Raw genomic sequence first — 23,150 nt, 5'->3', positions numbered from 1 at the left:
CTGTCCCCGCCGCCCGCCCCTGTCCCCGATCGCCCCGCCGCTGCTCCCAAACCACCGCTGTCCCCGCCGCTGTGTCCGATCGCCCCGCCGCTGCTCCCGCTCCACCGCTGTCCCCGGCGCCATGCTCCCGCTCCACCGCTGTCCCCGGCGCCATGCTCCCGCTCCACCGCTGTCCCCGGCGCCATGCTCCCGATGCACCGCTGTCCCCCCCGCCATGCTCCCGCTCCACCGCTGTCCCCGGCGCCATGCTCCCGCTCCACCGCTGTCCCCGGCGCCATGCTCCCGCTCCACCGCTGTCCCCGCCGCTGCTCCCGATGCACCGCTGTCCCCGCCGCTGTCTCCGATCGCCCCGCCGCTGCACGCGCTCCACCGCTGTCCCCGCCGCTGCTCCCGATGCACCGCTGTCCCCGCCGCTGTCTCCGATCGCCCCGCCGCTGCACGCGCTCCACCGCTGTCCCCGCCGCTGCTCCCGATGCACCGCTGTCCCCGCCGCTGTCTCCGATCGCCCCGCCGCTGCACGCGCTCCACCGCTGTCCCCGCCGCTGCTCCCGATGCACCGCTGTCCCCGGCGCCATGCTCCCGATCCACCGCTGTCCCCGCCGCCGCTCCCGATCCACCGCTGTCCCCGCCGCCATGCTCGCCACTGTCCCCGCCGCCGTCGCACCCACCTTTTTCAGCCGCTGCTGCCCCCGAATCGGCCCCCACTGTTCCCGATCGGCGGCCGCCGCCGCCTCCTTCATCGGCTGCCCCTTCTCCATCGCCACACCTCCTATCCCTCCATGTGCTGCAAGCCACCCTCCCCCCACGTGGGGGGAGGGTGGCTTGCAGCACATGTGGGGGGAGGGTGGCTGGCTTGCAGCACATGTGGGGGGAGGGTGGCTGGCTTGCAGCACATGTGGGGGGAGGGTGGCTTGCAGCACATGTGGGGGGAGGGTGGCTGGCTTGCAGCACATGTGGGGGGAGGGTGGCTGGCTTGCAGCACATGTGGGGGGAGGGTGGCTGGCTTGCAGCACATGTGCTGCAAGCCACCCTCCCCCCACATGTGCTGCAAGCCACCCTCCCCCCACATGTGCTGCAAGCCACCCTCCCCCCACATGTGCTGCAAGCCACCCTCCCCCTACATGTGCTGCAAGCCACCCTCCCCCTACATGTGCTGCAAGCCACCCTCCCCCCACATGTGCTGCAAGCCACCCTCCCTCCACATGTGCTGCAAGCCACCCTCCCCCCACATGTGCTGCAAGCCACCCTCCCCCTACATGTGCTGCAAGCCACCCTCCCCCCGGGGCCCCCCCTCCTCCATGTGCCATCTCTCTCTCCCATCAGACTCTGCCCCCCTCCCCGATCTGCTGCCTGCTCTCTCCCATTTTCCATCTACTGCCCCCTCTCACCCTCCTCGATCTGTTGCCTCCTTCATCTGCTGCCTCTTCTGTCTGCTGTGATCCTGCTGCCTAGATCCATCCTGTAAGGTAGGTATCCCCATCTCACCTCCCCCCCCCATCCTCTGCCGCTCCTCCATCCGCTGCGCCATTTCCCATCCATCCGCTGCGCCATTTCCCATCCATCCGCTGCGCCATTTCCCATCATCCATCCGCTGCGCCCTTTCCCATCCTCTGCCGCTCCTCCACCCGCTGCGCCCTTTCCCATCTTCCATCCGCTGCGCCCTTTCTCATCTGCCACCCCGCCCTCTCGCATCGCATTATCCAGCACAGTTGCTCGCTTCCAGACTGCAGTGGATGATGCGATGCGAGACTCGTGCATTGCTCTCACGTTTGGCACTGGTCTTAGTGGCAGGCGCTCCTTTTTTTTTTTTTTTTTACTGATGTCTGTATTTTTTATTTCGCCAAACTAATTTTTTTTGTATGGGGGGGGTCTAATTTCCAAAATGGGATCACATGTGGGGGAGCTCTATTGTTTAGGCACCTCAGGGGGTCTCCAAATGAAACATGGCGTCTGCTAATAATTCCAATCAATTTTACTGTGAAATGGCGCTCCTTCTCTTGAGCCCCGCCGTACGCCCAAACAATTGATTTCCACCACATATGAGGTATCGTCGTACTCAGGAGAAATTGCACAATACATTTTATGGTGCACTTTTTCCTGATACCCTTGTGGAAAAAAAAGCTACCTGTTTGAAAAAACAATTTTGTGGTAAAAAAAAGAATAAAATATTTTCACGGCTGAACATTACAAACGTTTGTGAAGCCTCCAGGGGTTCAAAGTGCTCACTAAACAGCTAGATAAATTCCATGAGGGGTCTAGTTTCCAAAATGGGGTCAATTGTGGGGGAGCTCCATTGTTTAGGCACTTCAGGGGGGTCTCCAAACGCAACATGGCGTCCGCTAATAATTCCAACCAATTTTGCTGTGAAATGGCGCTCCTTGCCTTCCGAGTCCTGCCGTGCGCCCAAACATTTGATTTCCACCACATATGAGGTATCTGCGTACTCAGGAGAAAATGCACAATACATTTTATGGTGCATTTTTTCCTGATACCCTTGTGATAAAAAAAGCTACCTGGTTGAAGCAACAGTTTTGTGGTAAAAAATTTTTTTTTTCTTTTCATGGCTCAACGTTATAAACTTCTGTGAAGCCCCCAGGGGTTCAAAGTGCACATCAAACATCTAGAAAAAATATTTGAGGGCTCTAGTTTCCAAAATGGGGTCACTTATGGGGGAGCTCCATTTTTTAGGCACCTCGGGGAGTCTTCAAACCCGACATGGCGTCCGCTAATGAGTGCAGCTAATTTTGGACTCAAATTTCAAATGGCGCTCCTTGCCTTCCGAGCCCTGCCGTGTGTCCAAACATTTGATTACCACCACATATGGGGTATCTGCGTACTCAGGAGAAAATGCACAATACATTTTATGGTGCATTTTTTCCTGATACCCTTGTGATAAAAAAAGCTACCTGGTTGAAGCAACCGTTTTGTGGTAAAAAAAAAATTTTTTCTTTTCACGGCTCAACATTATAAACTTCTGTGAAGCCCCCAGGGGTTCAAAGTGCACATCAAACATCTAGAAAAAATATTTGAGGGCTCTAGTTTCCAAAATGGGGTCACTTATGGGGGAGCTCCATTGTTTAGGCACCTCAGGGGGTCTTCAAACCCGACATGGCGTCCGCTAATGAGTGCAGCTAATTTTGCACTCAAAAATTCAAATGGCGATCCTTGCCTTCCGAGTCCTGCTGTGTGCCCAAACATTTGATTACCACCACATATGGGGTATCTGCGTACTCAGGAGAAAATGCACAATACATTTTATGATGCAATTTTCCTGATACCCTTGTGAAAATACTAATTTTTATGGCTAAAGTAACATTTTTGTGTTAAAAAAGTAAAATTTTCATTTTTTCGTCTACATTACTTTGGTTGCTGTGAAGCTCCTAAAGGGTTAATAAACTTCTTGGATGTGGTTTTGAGCAGAGTGAGGGGTGCAGATTTTAGAATTGGGTCACTTTTGGGTATTTTCTGTCGCCTAGGTTTCTCAAATCACTCCAAATGTGATGTGGTACCTAAAAAATTTTTTTTTGTAAATTTTGTTGGAAAAATGAGAAATTGGTGATGAACTTTGAACCCTTCTAACTTCCTAACGGAAATTTTTTTTTTTTCAAAAATTGCGCTGGTGTAAAGTAGACATGTGGGAAATGTTATTTAGTAACTTTTTTGTGTGACATATCTCTCAGATTTATGGGCATAAAATTTCAAATTTTCAAAATTGCAAAATTTTCAAAATTTTCGCCAAATTTCCGAAATTTTCACAAATAAACGCAAAACATATCGGCCTAAATTTACCACTGACATGAAGTACAATATGTCACGAAAAAACAATCTCAGAATCGCCAGGATCCGTTGAAGTGTTCCAGAGTTATAACCTGTCAAAGTGACACTGGTCAAAATTGCAAAAAATGGCCGGGTCTTTAAGGTGAAAACAGGCTGGGGGCTGAAGGGGTTAAAAGGATGAGATTGGGTTAGAAAAGAGGTTTTCTTTCCTTGAAAACTAAGGCTGCTTTCACACATCCGTTTTTTCCTGTGCGGCACAATCCGGCGCTTTGCAGAAAAACTGCAACCTTTTTTTTGCCGCCGGTTGCGTTTTTTTTTGCATAGACTTACATTAGTGCCGTATTGTGCCGCATGGCCTTGCGCTCCATCCGTTTTTTGCCGCATGCGGCAGATTTAGCCGATGCGGCGGCCGGATGGAACGTTGCCTGGCACGTTTTTTTGTCTGGCAAAAAAAAAAAAAACGCATCGCACCGCATCCGGCCAATGCAGCGCGATTTGCAATGAATGCCTATGGACGCCGCATGCAGCGTCTTGCGGCAAATACCGCATCCGGCCGCCGCATGCGGTTATTTCCACTGCGCATGCTCAGTAGCCTGCCGCAAACGGCAAAAACCGGACGGGCCGCATGTAAAAAACGTATGCAAAGGATGCGGTATTGTCGCCGCATCTGTTGCATAGGTTTTAGAGCCGGATTGGCCGGCTCTGCTAAAACCGGAGGTGTTAAAGCAGCCCAACGCCACACCTGTCCACGGGTTATGTGTGGTACTGCAGCGGAGTCTCCTACACATCGATAGAATTGTCCTACAATAGCAGACACGAACCAAAGATGGAAAAAGAAAACAATCCCCCAAAATGACCACCACTGACACTATATGGATTTCACAAGTCACAGCCAATGCTGGAAGCCTTACAGTTTGGTTGGCAGATAGGCAGCAGTGTCATCCTTGCTCTTGATCATTTCATTGCACTTGTCTAGTGTCTGAAACACAGTGTAGGTGTCTCCAATGCTGTAGAGAGTGGCAAGATTCTTGGCTAGTAGTTTGCGTGTAGGTGGCCCAGGGGAACTACTTATGAGCCCAGTCAGCTGCTCCACAAGTTTTTTCTGGTTTTCCTTGATGTCGGTCTGTAAGAAAAAGAAACATTATAGAGAACACATTGTAAGTAAATGCAGAACCGAAACATACAATCAGGCTGAATAAGTCCTTTTGCTACAGTATGTGCTATGGGTCCTCTATGGATCCTGTCTCCAGATCCCTCTAAGGCTGCTTTCACACATCCAGCTTATGCTGAGCGGCACAATAGGGCGCTTTGCAGAAAAAACGCAACCGTTTTTTTTGCCGCTGGTTGAGGTTTTTTCTGAATAGACTTGCATTAGCGCCGTATTGTGCCGCATGGCCTTGCGTTGCGTCCAGTTTTTGCCAGATGCGGCATATTTAGTCCATGCAGCGGCCGGATGGAACGTTGCCTGGCACTTTTTTTGGGCGCCGAAAAAAAACGCATCGCGTCAGATCCGGCGCGATGCGACGCGATTTACAATGCAAGCCTGTGGACGCCGGATGCGGCGTCCTGCGGCAAAAACCGCATCCGGCCGCCGGATGTGTTTTTTTGCACTGCGCATGCTCAGTATCAAGCCATATCCGTCAAAAAATGGATGGGCCACATGGAAAAACTTATGCAACGGATCCATTTTTTTCGCCGCATCCGTTGCATAGGTTTTTGAGCCGGATTGAGACGCACTGCTAAAACCGGATGTGTGAAAGCAGCCTTACACAATGCTCAGCACTTCATCTGTATCGAGAAGTTTCAATATTTTGTGTTTTGATTAAAACACCATTTCTCTGACGCCTCATTGGGGGGACACAGGACCATGGGTGTTATGCTGCTTATCCATAGGAGGACACTAAGTAGATGCAAAGATGTTAGCTCCTCCCCTGCAGTATACACCCCCTGGCCCAGCCAGGCTACTTCAGTTTTAGCTTAGTGTCTATAGGAGGCACATCTCTGCAGACTACTGCAGCAAGAATTTTTTGTTTTTAGAGGGCGACAGTTTCCTTCGGGGACCGATTTCCCAAAACCATCAACAGGCAGGAACGCGGATATTGCCTCCCCGTACCCCCTCCTGCGACGCTGGATCCTGGGCTGTTACTCACTGGACGACAGGTCTCATGGCACTGATTTTCCAGAGCCCAGAGCAGATGAAAACTTTCTCAGCCCCTCTTGCAGGCTCTGAGTTGATACACGTTCTGCACCAAGTGTGACCAGGCAGAGACTGCCATCTCCACAGGAGCTGAGGTGAGATCATTCCGATTTTTTCACAGCAGATGAAAACTTTCTCAGTCCCTCTGGCAGGCTCTGAGTTGATACAAGTTCTGCCAGTAAGCGTCAGACTCTCCACACTGATTTGGAGCAAAGGTCACACTGACTGGATGCACATGAGCTGTGATTGCAGACTCCTGCATAGCATTCCACCTGTGGCGGGGGGAGGGGGAGAGCCCCCAGGACTCAGTGCACCCGCAGCTGCGGTACACTTATAGAGTTTTTTCTGTCCACCATTATTGTGCAGGACTGGAGGGGGGGGGAAAGGAGAGTCCCTTCCCACCATTTTTTTTTTTTGTTTATTATATTTTCTCATGCCGTCTTGTCAGAGCTAAGCCCCGTCCCCTCCGACACTCGATAAGAAAGCGCACGTAACCCTCCGCACATAGGATCTGCAGAGCATTGCTCCCTCTTGTTGTGATCAGAGCCTGTGGGCGTCTCTCAGAGCTGGCTTCCTCCTTCCCAGAACTGGGACACAGGAGGAGGGGGGGAGGGGTCATCAGGGTTCTGGGTGAGTTATAGCCTCACTTGCACATTAGCTGTGCAGAGCATTGCTCCCTCATTACAATCAGTTTGTGGCTCATCAGACAGGGGCTGCAGTCACATGTTTTATGCCCTGCACAACTACAGCAACAACTATAAGACGCTGAGCTACTAGGGGATGATAGCACCTCTTCCTTCTGCGAGTCCGGTGCCCCTGTAGCTTCCCCCCGCCACCACCGCAGCAACCGCTGCCAGCCCAGAGCCTATGGCTCCCAGTCCCCCGGAATAGGCACAGTTCCCAGAACCTGGTGCTGGCTATGCAACATCGTCCTCACACCCCTCGGGGCCCCTGGACAGAACGCAGCCTGATGACACCTCTATAGAGGGTCCTTCTGATAAGCATCAGCCCTCTGCTTCACCGGTTGCAGATCAGAAAAAGGGCAGGACCCCCATGGTTCTCCCTCTGGGGTACACAGATGGAGTTCTCCCACATGTTCCGCGGTCTCTCAAGAGCCGGAGGAAGGGGAATGATGTTTGTATCGGTATGATTCCTTGGTTTCAACCTCCCTGAGCGATCAAGCTGCGATGGACTCCCTTATTGCAGCAATCAACCAAAACTCTGCATGTGGAAGATCTCTCATCCACTACTACTGACCCTGCGGTCTCCTTTAAAAGGGTGAAGAAACCTCAAACAAACAAAAAAAAAAAAAAAAATTTTGATGCCGCTTCGGTATCCGTAAACTCATGGAGTCCCGGTACCCCTTTGGCTTAGCTGTCTCTAAGGGCTGGGCCGATCCGGCCTCGGTGGACCCTCACCCGGCTTCCGCCTGCCTGAAGGACCACTCCTGTCTTTTACTTGATGAATCCTCCTTCAAGGACCCGACAGATAGACAAGTGGAGCAGCTTGATCGCTCTGCCTCGAGGCCGCGGGTCCCTCTCCCCTTCCGTGTGGGTCGCACAGGCACCGGGACTACCAGTTTCCCTCAGACCCTCACAGATGTAACAGTTCACTTTGCTGCTGCGGCAGAGTACCTCATGCAGGCCTCCCTCGGCGCTGCTACCTGCGCAGTTATTCCCGCCTCAAATACAATAGCCATCTGTAAGGCCCTCTGGTTCCGATAATGGAGAGCAGACTCGGTCTCTAAGAAGCCTCTCACAGTACTCTTTTTCCAGACCGATGGTTTGCCGATCGTCTAGACAGGCTCTTTTTTTTTTTTGTCTGACGCCACGGGAGGAAAAGAGTACCTCCCTCCCCCAACTCTAGGCCAGGATGTTTTTTTACTAGACACGCAGGGCCCGACCTTCTCAGCCCTCCCCGAGTCCTCGTCCTGGCAGTCTAGACAAAGACCGAGGAGTCTCGTCCTCCTCCATCTGGGCCGCCGCCTCAGACCACAAATGGGTGTGATACCTTGTGTCTTCCGGTTACCACATTGAATTCTGGACCCGATCCCCTGGTCAGTCTTTTCTCTCACCCCCCCCAAAGGCTCCAAAACACCACGAGGCCTTCTCCTCAGCAATCCACTCCCTCTAAACGGCAGGGGTGATGGTACCTGTTCCGGACGGCGAGAGGTTCAAGGCCTTCTATTCTAACCTCTCGTAGTCCCCAAAAAAGGACGGGTCAGTTCGTCCCATCCTGGACCTCTAACACCTGAGCAAACATGTGCACGTAAGGAGATTCAGAATGGACTTCCTAGGGTCCATTATTACCTTTATGGTCGAAGGAGAATTCCTTGCCTCCCTAGCAATTAGGGACGCGTACCTGCACATACCCATCGCTCCAGCTCACCAAACGTTCCTCCACTTCGCTGTTCAGGACTTCCTTTTTTTCATTTGTGGCCCTACCCTCGGCTCTGTCACAGCACCAAGGGTCTTAACTAAGGTCATGGCGGCCGCCATGAGTGTCCTTCACACCAGAAGAGTGGCTGTTCTGCCTTGTTTGGATGACCTCTTCATCAAGGGCTCAACCAGCGTGCAGCTATCCCTATCCCACTTAGGGCGGCTTCTCACTCCAGTCAAATCATCCCCGGTCCCATCAAAATCCGTCACCTCCCTGGGCATGTCCCTGGACACTCTTCGGGGCTTGATATTTTCCCCTCAAGACAAGGCGACCTCTCTACAACAAGCAGTACACTGCCCTCTACATACTCCTCTCGCTCCATACGATTCAGTATGAGAGTGCTAGGTAGGATAGCGGCGGCTATAGAGGCAGTGCTGCTCGCTTAGCCACACCACCGCCCACTGCAGCTTGCGCTTCTAGCTGCCTGGGACAAGAGCCCCTTTTTCCTTGGACGAACTTTTCACCTGACACCTTCAGTCAGGTATGCGCTTTGCTGGTGGCTTCAGTCCTCTTCCATATCGAGAAGGAGTTTTTTTCCCCCAAGTGGACTGGCTACTCGTGACCATGGACGCCAGCCTCTTAGTCTGGGGAGCAGCGTACTGGCTCCACACTGCTTCGGGATGTTGGACACCTCAGGAGTCTTCCCTTCCCATAAATCATCCTGAAAATCAGCGCGATCTTCTCGCGCTCAGGTCATTCCCCCCTTCTGCTAACAGGTCGTTTGATTCGGGTCCAATTGGACAATGCAACAGCTGTGGCCTATGTCAATCGGCAAGGAGGTACCAGCAGCAAGACAGCTTATCTCGAGGTCCTCAGGATCCTCACCTGGGCCTAATCGACGGGGGACCGTGTTTTTCAGTGTTACACATACCGGGAGTAGAGAACTGGGCGGCGGACCTTCTAAGTCGTCAAGGCCTGGCCGCCGGAGAGTGGTTTCTCCACCCAGAAGTGTTCCCACACATCTGCACTCTCTGGAGTACACCAGACGTGGATCTAATAGCCTCAAGGTTGAACGCAAAGGTAACCGCGATCTTAGCCAGGTCACGTGATCCACAGTCCATTGGCGCGGATGCTCTAGTCTCCTGAAGTCGTTTCTGTCTGCCTTACATGTTTTTCGCCTCTGCCCCTGCTGCCGCGAGTAATCAGGAAGATCAAGGCAGAAGGAGTCCCGGTGATACTACTAGCACCGGACTAGCCCAGGTGCGCCTGGTATGATGAATTAGTACAATTGCTCATGGTGCCTCGTAAGCATCCCAGACCTGCTGACCCAAGGGCCCATTTCCCATCAGAACTCCAAAGCCCTGAAGCTGACGGCCTGGCCATTGAGACCTGGACTTTAACAAGAGCGAGATTGTCTCCCGCGGTCATCTCCACCATGTACAGTGCCCGAAAGCCGGCCTTCATCCCGTATTTACCACCGTACGTGGAAAACTTTCCTTTCCCAGTGCAGGGAATCTAATGTCCAACCTATGCCTCTGGCGATCCCCAGAATTCTTGTTTTGGTTTTTTTTTGCAGTCAGGTTGCAAAAGGGGTTGGCCCTCAGCTCCCTTAAGGGGCAGGTTTCATCTCTCTCAATATTCTATCAATACCGCCTAGCTTGCAATCCGCAAGTCAAGACCTTCCTCAAGGGTGTTTCCCATCTAGTTTCCCTGTATAAACGATCGCTGGACCCATGGGACCTCAATCTAGTTTTGGACGGTATCCAGAGGTCTCCTTTTGAACCTCTTAAGGAATCTTCTCCTGCTCTTCTCTCCTGGAAGGTAACATTCTTAGTGGCGATTACGTCCATCAGATACGTTTCGGAACTGGCAGCACTCTCTTGCCGCGAACCCTTTCTGATCTTTCATCAGGACAAGGTGGTTCTACGCCCCCTTCCGGATTTTCTTCCGAAGGTTACTTCCCCGTTTCATATGAACGAGGACATTGTTCTGCCTTCCTTTTGTCCACACCCAGTCCATAGGGTGGAAAGGGTTCTATATTCGCTAGACCTTGTGAGGGCTCTCAGATATTACGTACCCAGGACAGCCCCTTTAGGAACATAGACTCTTTGTTCGTCATTCTTGAAAGGCCTAAGAAAGCAGAGGCAGCTTCATAGGCAATGCTGGCTCGCTGGATTCGCTCTGCGATCCAGGTGGTCTACCACTTGCAACTCAAGCCCATTCCTAGTGGGCTGCGGACTCATTCCACGCGAGCAGTTGGCGCCTCTTGGGCCATTAGGCATCAGGCTTCAGTGGAACAGAGGTGTAAGACTGCGACCTGGTCTTGCCTACATACTGTTTCAAAGCATTACTGAGTCCATACCCAGGCTTCGGCTTAGTCGAACCTAGGTAGGAAAATTCTGCAAACGATAGTGGAGTACCTATCTCAGTAGGCGCTCCTGGCTATCTGGGACTGGTTCCTAGTCCTTGGGTTGCGTTGTTTATTGTTTACCCACCCATGGACTGCTTTAGGACGTCCCATGGTCCTGTGTCCCCCAATGAGGCGTCAAAGAAAAACGGATTTTTGTGTACTCACCGTAAAATCGTTTTCTCTTAGCCATCATTGGGGGACACAGCACCCTCCCTTTTGCCCTGTTGGGCCTTAGCTTTTTTCTGTCTCAGTACTTTTTTGTTATGAGTATTCACTCACGTTTTTTTGTTACTTGTTCTCCTACTGCTTGTGTACTAAAACTGAAGTAGCCTGGCTGGGCCAGGGGGTGTATACTGCAGGGGAGGAGCTAACATCTTTGCATCTATTTAGTGTCCTCCTATGGATAAGCAGCATAACACCCATGGTCCTGTGTCCTCCAATGATGGCTAAGAGAAAACGATTTTACGGTGAGTACACAAAAATCCGTTTTTCGGCCATCATTCTTGTGCTATGAAAGTAGTTAGTTATTTTCAACTTAATTCATTGATATTCATAGATTTATCCGATTTTCACAATACTTTTCTTTTTTTAATTACTTTTGATAGAGAAAAAAAAACATATTTAAAGGGGACAGACACTGACTATACAAGAATACCATGAATAGTCTAACTGCAGCGCAAAATACCCTAAAAAATTCAGTGTACAATGCAATACATGGGCACCAATATGTGTCTCTAGAGAAGGGGTCTCAAACGCGGCTGGGTGTACGGGCCACACAGAAAAAAAATAATTTGGGAGGCTGCATTCTTTGCAGGACCAAGTGACGTTTTTATTGATACCATTTATTTTTTTTAGACACTTTTGATCACTATTTTTAAACATTTTTTGCTTGTTTATTATAACAAATGTGCTCTTTTTTGTTTAAATAAATATATACTGTATATATATAAAAAACAAAAAAGGGAATTTTGTTTACTTACCGTAAATTCCTTTTCTTCTAGCTCCTATTGGGAGACCCATACAATTGGGTGTATAGCTTCTGCCTCTGGAGGCCACACTAAGTATTACACTTTAAAAAGTGTAACCCCTCCCCTCTGCCTATACACCCTCCCGTGGACCACGGGCTCCTCAGTTTTGGTGCAAAAGCAGGAAGGAGAAAACTTATAAATTGGTCTAGGGTAAATTCAATCCGAAGGATGTTCGGAGAACTGAAGACCATGAACCAAAAGAACAATTCAACATGAACAACATGTGTACACAAAAGAACAACCAGCCCAAAGGGCACAGGGGCGGGTGCTGGGTCTCCCAATAGGAGCTAGAAGAAAAGGAATTTACGGTAAGTAAACAAAATTCCCTTTTTCTTTGTCGCTCCATTGGGAGACCCAGACAATTGGGACGTCCAAGAGCAGTCCCTGGGTGGGTAAAAGAATACCTCAATAGAAAGAGCCGAAAACGGCCCCCTCTTACAGGTGGGCAACCGCCGCCTGAAGGACTCGCCTACCTAGACTGGCGTCTGCCGAAGCATAGGTATGCACTTGATAGTGTTTCATGAAAGTGTGCAGACTAGACCATGTAGCTGCCTGACACACCTGCTGAGCCGTCGCCCGATGCCGCAATGCCCAGGACGCACCTACGGCTCTGGTAGAATGGGCTTTCAGCCCTGAAGGGAGCGGAAGCCCGGAAGAACGGTAGGCCTCGAGAATCGGTTCCTTGATCCACCGAGCCAAGGTTGACTTGGAGGCCTGAGAGCCCTTACGCTGGCCAGCGACAAGGACAAAGAGCGCATCTGAACGGCGCAGGGGCGCCGTGCGAGACACGTAGAACCGGAGTGCTCTCACTAGATCCAAAGAGTGCAAATCCTTTTCACACTGGTGAATTGGATTAGGGCAAAAGGAAGGCAAGGAGATATCCTGATTTAGATGAAAAGGGGATACCACCTTAGGGAGAAATTCCGGGACAGGACGCAGAACCACCTTATCCTGGTGAAAAACCAGGAAGGGGGCTTTGCATGACAGCGCTGCAAGCTCAGACACTCTCCGAAGTGATGTGACTGCCACCAGGAAGGCCACCTTCTGCGAAAGACGTGAGAGAGAAACATCCCGCAGCGGCTCAAAAGGTGGTTTTTGAAGAGCCGTCAGGACCCTGTTAAGATCCCAGGGTTCCAACGGACGTTTGTAAGGTGGGACCATGTGGCAGACCCCCTGCAGGAACGTGCGGACCTGCAGAAGCCTGGCTAGACGCTTTTGAAAAAACACGGAGAGCGCCGATACTTGGCCCTTGAGAGAGCCGAGGGACAAACCCTTGTCCATTCCAGATTGTAGGAATGAAAGAAAAGTGGGTAAGGCAAACGGCCATGGAGGAAAAACGTTATCAGCGCACCAGGATAGGAAGATTTGCCAAGACCTGTAATAGATCTTGGCGGACGTTGGCTTCCTGGCTTGTCTCATGGTAGCAATGACATCCTGAGATAACCCTGAAGACGCTAGGAGCCAGGACTCAATGGCCACACAGTCAGGTTGAGGGCCACAGAATTCAGATGGAAAAACGGGCCTTGAGACAGCAAGTCTTGGCGGTCTGGAAGTGCCCACGGTTGACCCACCGTGAGATGCCACAGATCCGGATACCACGACCGCCTTGGCCAGTCTGGAGCGACTAGAATGGCGCGACGGCAGTCGGACCTGATCTTGCGTAGTACTCTGGGCAGCATCGCCAGAGGGGGAAACACATAAGGCAGTCGAAACTGCGACCAATCCTGGACTAAAGCGTCCACTGCCAGAGCTCTGTGATCCTAAGACCGTGCCATGAAGGCCGGGACCTTGTTGTTGTGCCGTGACGCCATGAGATCGACGTCCGGCGTTCCCCAGCGGCGACAGATCTCTCGAAACACGTCTGGGTGCAGAGACCATTCCCCCGCGTCCATGCCCTGACGACTGAGAAAATCTGCTTCCCAGTTTTCTACGCCCGGGATGTGAACTGCGGAGATGGTGGAGCCTGTGGCTTCCACCCACTGCAGAATCCGCCGGACTTCCTGGAAGGCTTGACGACTGCGAGTGCCGCCTTGGTGGTTGATGTAGGTGACGGCAGTGGCGTTGTCCGACTGTATTCGGATCTGCCTGCCCTCCAGCCACCGATGGAAAGCCAATAGGGCTAGATATACTGCCCTTATCTCCAGGATATTGATCTGAAGGGACGATCTATCGGAGTCCAGGTTCCTTGAGCCCTGTGGTGGAGAAAAACCGCTCCCCAACCTGACAGGCTCGCGTCCGTGGTGACCACGGCCCAGGTTGGGGGTAGGAAGGATTTTCCCCGAGACAGAGATGTGGGTAGGAGCCACCACTGAAGTGATGTTTTGGTTGCAAGGGAAAGAGAGATGTTCTTGTCGAGGGAAGCCGCACTCTTGTCCTATTTGCGAAGAATGTCCCATTGGAGTGGCCGTAGATGGAATTGCGCGAACGGCACTGCCTCCATAGCTGCAACCATCTTCCCCAGGAAGTGCATGAGGCACCTTAAGGGGTGTGAATGACTCCGAAGAAGTGATTGCACCCCCGCCTGCAGAGAAAGCTGTTTGTCCCGCGGTAGCTTGACTAACGCTGGCTGGGTATGAAACTCCATCCAGAGGTAAGTCAGTGATTGGGTCGGTGTCAACTTGGATTTCGGGAAATTGATGATCCACTTGAACTGCTGGAGAGTCGCCAGAGCGACGGTAAGGCTTTGTTGACACACCACCCGAGAAGGGGCCCTGACTAGGAGATCGTCTAAGTAGGGGATCACCGAGTGGCCCTGAGAGTGCAGGACCGCCACGACGGATGCCATGACTTTGGTGAAAACCCGTGGGGCTGTCGCCAGGCCGAAAGGCAATGCCACGAACTGGAGGTGTTCGTCTCCGATGGCGAAACGCAGGAAACGATGTTCGGGTGCGATCGGCACATGGAGATAAGCATCCTTGATGTCGATCGATGCTAGAAAGTCTCCTTGTGACATCGAGGCGATGACCGAGCGGAGAGATTCCATTCGAAACCGTCTGGTTCTCACATGTCTGTTGAGTAGCTTGAGGTCCAGAACGGGACGGAATGACCAGTCCTTTTTTGGCACCACGAACAAGTTGGAGTAAAATCCGCGACCACGTTCCTGAAGGGGAACGGGAATCACAACTCCTTCCATCTTCAGAGCGTCCACTGCCTGAAAAAGTGTGTCAGCCTGTGCGGGGGGCGGAGAGGTTTTGAAGAAACGAGCCGCAGGACGAGAGCTGAACTCTATCCTGTAACCATGAGACAGAATGTCTCTCACCCATCGGTCTTGAACATGTGGCCACCAGGCGTTGCCAAAGCGGGAGAGCCTGCCACCGACCGAGGATGTGGCTAGGGGAGGCCGAGAGTCATGAGGAGGCCGTCTTGGAGGCAGTGCCTCCCGCGGCCTTTTGGGGGCGTGACTTGGACCGCCTTGCATAGGAGTTCCTCTGGCCTTTCTCCGGCCTGTTGGAGGAAGAGGATTGGGGCTTGGCGGAGGGACGAAAGGACCGAAACCTCGATTGGATTTTTCTCTGCTGAGGTCTCTTAGGTTTGGACTGGGGTAAGGAGGAGTCCTTTCCCTTGGATTCCTTAATAATCTCATCCAATCGTTCGCCAAATAAACGGTCGCCAGAAAAAGGCAAACCAGTTAAGAACCTTTTGGAAGCCGAGTCTGCTTTCCATTCGAGCAGCCACATGGCCCTGCGGACTGCCACGGAGTTAGCAGATGCTACAGCCGTACGGCTAGTGGAGTCCAGGACGGCGTTCATGGCGTAGGACGAAAAGGCTGATGCCTGAGAGGTCAAAGAGGAAACATGCGGAGCAGAATTCCGTGTGACAGCATTAATCTCAGTCAGACAAGCCGAGATTGCTTGGAGAGCCCACACAGCCGCAAAGGCCGGGGCGAAAGACGCGCCCGTAGCCTCATAAATAGACTTCACCAAGAGCTCTGTCTGTCAGTGGCATCCTTCAGGGATGAGCCATCGGCAACAGACACAACGGACCTAGCAGCCAATCTGGAGACTGGAGGATCCACCTTGGGAGAGTGTGCCCAGCCCTTAACGACTTCAGATGGAAAGGGATAACGCGTGTCAGTGTGCCTTTTAGCAAAGCGCTTGTCCGGGACCGCTCTGGGCTTCTGGACAGCATCCCTGAAGTTAGAGTGATCAAAAAACGTATTGCGCGTACGTTTGGGGAACCGAAATTGGTGTTTCTCCTGCTGAGAAGCCGACTCTTCTACAGGAGGAGGCGGGGGTGAGAGATCCAACACCTGGTTGATGGACGAGATAAGATCGTTTACTAAGGCGTCCCCCTCAGGTGTATCAAGGTTAAGGGCGAAGTCAGGGTCAGAGCCCTGAGCTCCCACGTCCGCCTCGTCTTCCTGAGAGTCCTCAAGCTGGGATCCCGAGCAGCGTGAGGAGGCCGGGGAAGAGTCCCAGCGAGACCGCTTAGCCGGTCTGGGACTGCGGTCCGGGCAGGAGTCTTCCGCCTGAGACCTAGGGGCTCTGGGAGCGCGCTGCGGCGCGGACCGAGAGGGGCCTGGAGGAGACACGCTAACCGGGGCCGGGGCCTGTGAAGGGCCCGGTCTGGACTGCAATGCCTCAAGGAGCTTAGTTGACCATTTGTCCATAGACTGTGCAATGGATTGAGACAGTGACTGAGAGAGTTTCTCAGCGAAAGAGGCCAACACCGGTGACTCTGTCCCTGCAGCCTGCTCAGGGGGAGCAGGGGGATCTACATGAGCCGAGGGGCCCACAAGTGCCCGAGGCTCCGGCTGAGCAAGCGTGGCAGGAGTCGAGCATTGCTCACAGTGAGGGTAGGTGGAACCCGCAGGCAACATAGCCCCACAAGAGGTACAGGCCGCGAAAAAAAAACCTGTGCCTTAGTAGCTTTGCTCCTTGTGGACGACATGCTGTTGTCTCCTAGGAGAGTGACCACTGAGGGTATATGGGAAAAGGGTATACAGCCTGACCGAACAGATATATATATCTATTATATATATATATATATGTATCTATTCCGGCACCCTAGGGGGACCAGCACCGGGTGACCGGTGTGGCTTACCGACCGCTAACGAGCGGAGTGTGTCCTCCAGATTCCCTGTCGTGGATCCCCCGGAGCTGCAGAGCTGTGTCACTGAGAAGCATCCACCGGCAGAATGCCAAAAAATGGCCGCCGGAGCTCTCAGGGGAGGAGTGGGGCCGAGGGCGGCGCCAGCAAAGAGCGGGAATCTGGGGTCCCCACAGTGGTCAATGAGGGGGGAGGGAGACATGCAGTATGCTCCAGCCCTCACATCCGACGTCATGTCGGTAATCCCGCCCTTACCCCTGACAGGCAGGCCCGGGGGCGGGATTTTTGCGACTAGGCCGCGGCGAAGCCGGGGACTAAATTTGAGGCCGCGCCCGACAAGCAGGCACGGTCGGCGCGGAAGTCCGCCGGGCTCCTCAGTTTTACAACTACCGCGGCTTCCGGGAAGAAGGTGCGCTCCCTGTACAGTCCCCCCATGGGGACACAGAGTACCTTCAAGTTGCAGGGCCCGGTCCCTGGGGTTGAAGAGGCTCCGGTCCGACAGGTTCCACCAGGGGCTGCGGATGGAGCACGGTCCCAGCAAATGGATGACCGCTCAGGATCCCACTTCTCCCAGAGCCGCATAAGGGATGGTGAAGGAGACGGCATGTGGCTCCAGCCTCCGTACCCGCAATGGGTACCTCAACCTTAACAGCACCGCCGACATAGTGGGGTGAGAAGGGAACATGCCGGGGGCCCCATCGGGGTCCTCTTTTCTTCCATCCGACATAACTATGTATGAGAATGCATGAGTGGATGTGTGCCTCCTTCCACACAAAGCATAAAACTGAGGAGCCCGTGGTCCACGGGAGGGTGTATAGGCAGAGGGGAGGGGTTACACTTTTTAAAGTGTAATACTTTGTGTGGCCTCCAGAGGCAGAAGCTATACACCCAATTGTCTGGGTCTCCCAATGGAGCGACAAAGAAACATTTTTAGTAGTGAAAAAAAATGTATGCTTTATTTTTATTTTTTTTTTTCATTTTATTCTCTTATTATAAGTAATATTGTATTGCAATTAGCACCATATTCCCATGCTGGTCCTCATTTTTTTAGTAGTAATGTGCCCATCGTTGTCCCTTTGTAGTAATGTGCCCATCATGGTCCCCATTCTGTAGTAATGTACCCCATCCTGGTCACCATTCTATAGTAATGTGCACATCCTGGTGTCCATTCTATAGTTCTCCTTCTTGTAGGAATGTTCCCATCCTTGTCCCCTTTCACTAATATGTTCATGCTGGTCCATCCTGTAGTAATGTCCCCTATTGTGCCATTCTACACGCACACGCGCACACACACACACACACACACACACACACACACACACACACACGTCCTCCGTTCCCACGGTTTCCTCTCCGCTGCAGGCGCCCATAGCCCCTTTGTTGATCGCATCTGATGCACTTTATTTCAGATGAATGATTTCCAGTTCTGCGCAGAATCAACCTCTTTGCAAAGCTATTCCTATGATAGCCGCTGGCCAATCAGAGGCCAGCAGCAGCTGCTCAAAAAGCTAGACTTTGCGCAGAACCCGCAAAACATGCATCCCGAAATAAAGCGCTGGACTGCAGCGCCTGTGAATGTCAAGGGAGCCACGGACCTGTGGGCCATAAGAAGCAGCTTCATGGGCCGAATGCGACCCGCGTGTTTGAGACCTCGGCTCTAGAGAAAGAGGCCCCAAAAATTGTCCTTGTCCTTAAAAGGACATTGATTTTTCTGAGGTATTCAGTGTATATCGAGCCGCTATTGCCACCGGCTCTGCAAACAGCTGGTCGGTGAAGGTGCAGGGGGTCAGAGCCCAATCAATCTCATACCAATGGTCTAAGGATAGACCATCAATAGCTCAGAAGTGAACAGAGCCTTGAAAATAATAATGAAAAGAATAGTTCCACATCACATGACTTTATGCCATCAGACTTATACATGAGGGGTAAATACAATGATGAGACATTTTGTGGTTGTTGACAGATTTATAAAAAAAAAATAAGCTGCATAAAATCAGTGGTCCTGTTCCCTTCTATTCCTACAAGGATGATTAAAAACAAAAACTGTTGTAAAGCTACTAACCCTAGATGCAACATGTGAGTGTTAAGGCCGCTTTACACGCTGCGACATCGCTAGCGATTGCACACGCCCCCGTCGTGTGTGCGTCATAGGAAAATCGCTGCCCATGGCGAACAATATCGCTAGTACGCGTCACACGCACATACCTTCCTAGCGACGCCGCTGTGGCCGGCGAACAAACTCTTTTTTAAGGGGGCAGTTCGTGCGGCGTCACAGCGATGTCCCACAGCGGGCCACCAATAGAAGCGGAGGAGCGGAGAGCAGCCGCATTAACGTCACTCCAACCTCGTTGCCGGAGGACGCAGGAACGCTGTTGTTCGTCGTTCCCGGGGTGTCACACGTAGCAATGTGTGCTGCCTCAGGAACAACAAACAACCTGCGTCCAAAATGAGCAACGATATTTGGGAAAGGAACGAAGTGTCAACAATCAACGTTTTTTTGCCGTTTTTCGGATCGTTAGCGGTCGCTCGTAGGTGTCACACGCAACTACGTCGCTAACGACACCGGATGTGCGTCACGAATTCCATGACCCCAACGATATCTCGTTAGCGATGTCGCTGCGTGTAAAGCGGCCATTAGAGGGATTTTTCTATATAAAATGAGGCAACATAAATTGATAAAACATCTCCACTTATCAGTATACTGATGGTTTTTCACTTCACCCTCCGCACATACACCCTTTATGACATACAAAAATGGAACTGTCTACTGCTGAATCGCACTGTTACCTTGTTTGCTGCGATGAGCACTTTGTCCAGGAAGCGAAGCCATTCAAAAATAAAGACTGATTTTTTAGCCTCTGTAACCTGAGCCAGAGCATCCTCCTTCAGTAGCAAACTGTGTGCGAGCTCCATGTCCGTGGAATAGTAGGTGCGGAAAACCACTGTAAGGAGAAATAGGAGAATTATTAGGATTCTCATGAGATCTCTGCTCCGGGTGTGCAGAATAATGGCCATCTATGTTCCCGGGTGTGCAGAATAATGGCCATCTATGTTCCCGGGTGTGCAGAATAATGGCCATCATCTATGTTCCCGGGTGTGCAGAATAATGGCCATCATCTATGTTCCCGGGTGTGCAGAATAATGGCCATCATCTATGCTCCGGGTATGCAGAATAATGGCCATCATCTATGCTCCGGGTATGCAGAATAATGGCCATCATCTATGCTCCGGGTGTGCAGAATAATGGCCATCTATGCTCCCAGGTGTGCAGAATAATGGCCATCTATGCTCCCAGGTGTGCAGAATAATGGCGATCTCTGCTCCCGGGTGTCCAGAACCCTATACCGATAACTGTCCCCACCCTGACCCTATACCGATAACTGTCCCCATCCTGACCCTATACCGATAACTGTCCCCACCCTGACCCTATACCGATAACTGTCCCCACCCTGACCCTATACCGATAACTGTCCCCACCCTGACCCTATACCGATAACTGTCCCCATCCTGACCCTATACCGATAACTGACCCCATCCTGACCCTATACCGATAACTGACCCTATACCGATAACTGTCCACACCCTGACCCTATACTAATAACTCTCCGCACCGTGACCCTATAGTGATTACTTTGAAAAACCTATGAACTTCCAGTAAATCAAGTCAACAATAATGAATTCAAAAATATAAATACTTTATTCGTAATCAGACAAACAACACAACCCTGCCTAGATATCCCATAAAATCACCCAACAACCCATAAAACAAGGCAGTGTGGATGCTATCGGCATATAACATGATGGCAGCATGTACAATTATACAAAACATTACACAGTGTCATGGATAGAGATGGATATATTATACATAAGGGCCATTAGAAATGTATACAGATAGACCCATACATATAAATGCACAACCTGGGCACAAAACACAGTCATTAGTGACCTATAGCCCAGGGTAGGACACTGCCCAAGAAGATTGCCATAGAAAAAACATCACAGAGGCCCGGAGTAGTAACCCAAAAGTGCCATATTACATGCACCAATATAGAAACCACACTGCCCAGTGCCCTTATAGTGATAACTCTCCGCACTATGACCCTATACCAATAGCTCTCTGCACCGTGACCCTATACCAATAGCTCTCCGCACCGTGACCCTATACCTATAACTGTCAGCACTCAGTCCTTTAAAAACAAATAATTCTTCTCACATGAGTGCTTTCTGCATAAGTATATGCAAATTGAGATTCAATTAAACTAAAACCACACATTATGTAACAGTCGTAGCCCCTTCACCCTCCGGATCGGTGGGATTTCTGGCAGACATCCCCAATAATCACAGAGTCAGCATTTCCTAACAATAAATCATACCTTTGTGTGCTATGAGAAGCTTTTAGCGCAGGTCTGCGGACAATGCTAGACTGACAGCTCCTAATGTAGATATTTTCTTTCACCTTTCTATGTACTGGCTTTCTGGTGGGCTAGTATTTATAGCCAGCAGCCAAACTAGCAAAGCTGCAGTGTAAAGCATGGGGAAAATCAGAGCATTAATGGTAGTAAAGGCATTATACTACAGTTGACCAAACCCACCGATGGAGCTGCGGTCACCTACAGAAGTGAATGGAGCTGAGTGGCCTATAGAAGTGAATGACGTGTGGGGTCACCTATATAACTAAATGGAAGGGTCACCTATAGAAATGGATATAGTGGAGTGAATGGAGCAGGGGTTATCTATAAAAGTGAATGACGTGTGAGGTCACCTATAGAAAAAATTGTGCAGTCACCTATAAAAGTGAATGGAGCAGGGGGTCACCTATAGCAGTGAATGGAGCCGGTGTCACCTATAGCAGTGAATGGAGCAGGGGGGTCACTTATAGCAGTGAATGGAGCCGGTGTCACCTATAGCAGTGAATGGAGCAGGGGGGTCACTTATAGCAGTGAATGGAGCCGGTGTCACCTATAGCAGTGGATGGAGCCGGTGTCACCTATAGCAGTGAATGGAGCCAGTGTCACCTATAGCAGTGAATGGAGCCGGTGTCACCTATAGCAGTGAATGGAGCCGGTGTCACCTATAGCAGTGAATGGAGCCGGTGTCACCTATAGCAGTGAATGGAGCCGGTGTCACCTATAGCAGTGAATGGAGCAGGGGGTCACCTATAGAACTGAATGGAGCAGGGGGTCACCTATAGAACTGAATGGAGCCGGTGTCACCTATAGCGGTGAATGGAGCCGGTGTCACCTATAGCGGTGAATGGAGCCGGTGTCACCTACAGCAGTGAGTGGAGCCGGTGTCACCTATAGCAGTGAGTGGAGCCGGTGTCACCCACAGCAGTGAATGGAGCCGGTGTCACCCACAGCAGTGAATGGAGCCGGTGTCACCCACAGCAGTGAATGGAGCCGGTGTCACCCACAGCAGTGAATGGAGCTGGTGTCACCCATAGCAGTGAATGGAGCTGGTGTCACCCATAGCAGTGAATGGAGCTGGTGTCACCCATAGCAGTGAATGGAGCTGGTGTCACCCATAGCAGTGAATGGAGCTGGTGTCACCTATAGACGTGAATGGAACTGGTGTCACCTATAGCAGTGAATGGAGCTGGTGTCACCTATAGAACTGAATGGAGCTGGTGTCACCTATAGACGTGAATGGAGCTGGTGTCACCTATAGCAGTGAATGGAGCTGGTGTCACCTATAGCAGTGAATGGAGCTGGTGTCATCTATAGACGTGAATGGAGCTGGTGTCACCTATAGCAGTGAATGGAGCTGGTGTCACCTATAGCAGTGAATGGAGCTGGTGTCACCTATAGAACTGAATGGAGCTGGTGTCACCTATAGACGTGAATGGAGCTGGTGTCATCTATAGAAGTGAATGGAGCTGGTGTCACCTATAGCAGTGAATGGAGCTGGTGTCACCTATAGCAGTGAATGGAGCGGGGTCACACACGGCCAATACCACTTCATTCTCACGGGGCCTTTAGGACCTCGGCTCTCATAATCCGTCCCAGCTCATTTCTCATTCACCCGTGTAATGACAGTGGAGCTTGTACAATGGAGCAGCCATGTCACCAGGTCTCAGTGTCATTATATCCTAGGGCAGTGACATGGCAGACCTGGAGCCCACACTCCCGTCCCCGTATGTCCCCTCACTGCCCTCCCTCAGGCAGTCATTACCTGGGTGCACAGCAATAAGCCCCTCAGCCTCTGCTTACACTTCTGCTGTCACACATAGCCCCCTCCTCCCGGAAGCAGCGTTTCCAAGCATTTGATGACGTCAATAGATCGCGACAAGCAGCCGTAACCTCTGCGTCCG

At 51.5% G+C, this 23,150-nt stretch overlaps 1 protein-coding gene across 1 annotated transcript in view; it reads right to left on the bottom strand.

Annotated features, from left to right (window-relative positions):
* HEATR5B (HEAT repeat containing 5B) overlaps positions 1-23,100 on the bottom strand; it is a 178,140-nt gene extending 155,040 nt beyond the window's left edge. The window contains exons 1-3 of the mRNA XM_075339495.1: positions 23,012-23,100; positions 19,628-19,782; positions 4,689-4,900 (exon numbers count right to left, since the gene is read on the bottom strand). Coding sequence (XP_075195610.1) covers positions 4,689-4,900; positions 19,628-19,753 — 338 coding nt within the window. The 5' untranslated portion in view covers positions 19,754-19,782; positions 23,012-23,100. The remainder of the gene's footprint in view (positions 1-4,688; positions 4,901-19,627; positions 19,783-23,011) is intronic.
* Between the last annotated feature and the right edge of the window lie 50 nt (positions 23,101-23,150).

The sequence above is a fragment of the Anomaloglossus baeobatrachus genome, chromosome 3 (genome assembly GCF_048569485.1).
Source record: "Anomaloglossus baeobatrachus isolate aAnoBae1 chromosome 3, aAnoBae1.hap1, whole genome shotgun sequence".
Classification (NCBI taxonomy): domain Eukaryota; kingdom Metazoa; phylum Chordata; class Amphibia; order Anura; family Aromobatidae; genus Anomaloglossus; species Anomaloglossus baeobatrachus.
This window is presented reverse-complemented; position numbering and strand designations above follow the sequence as displayed.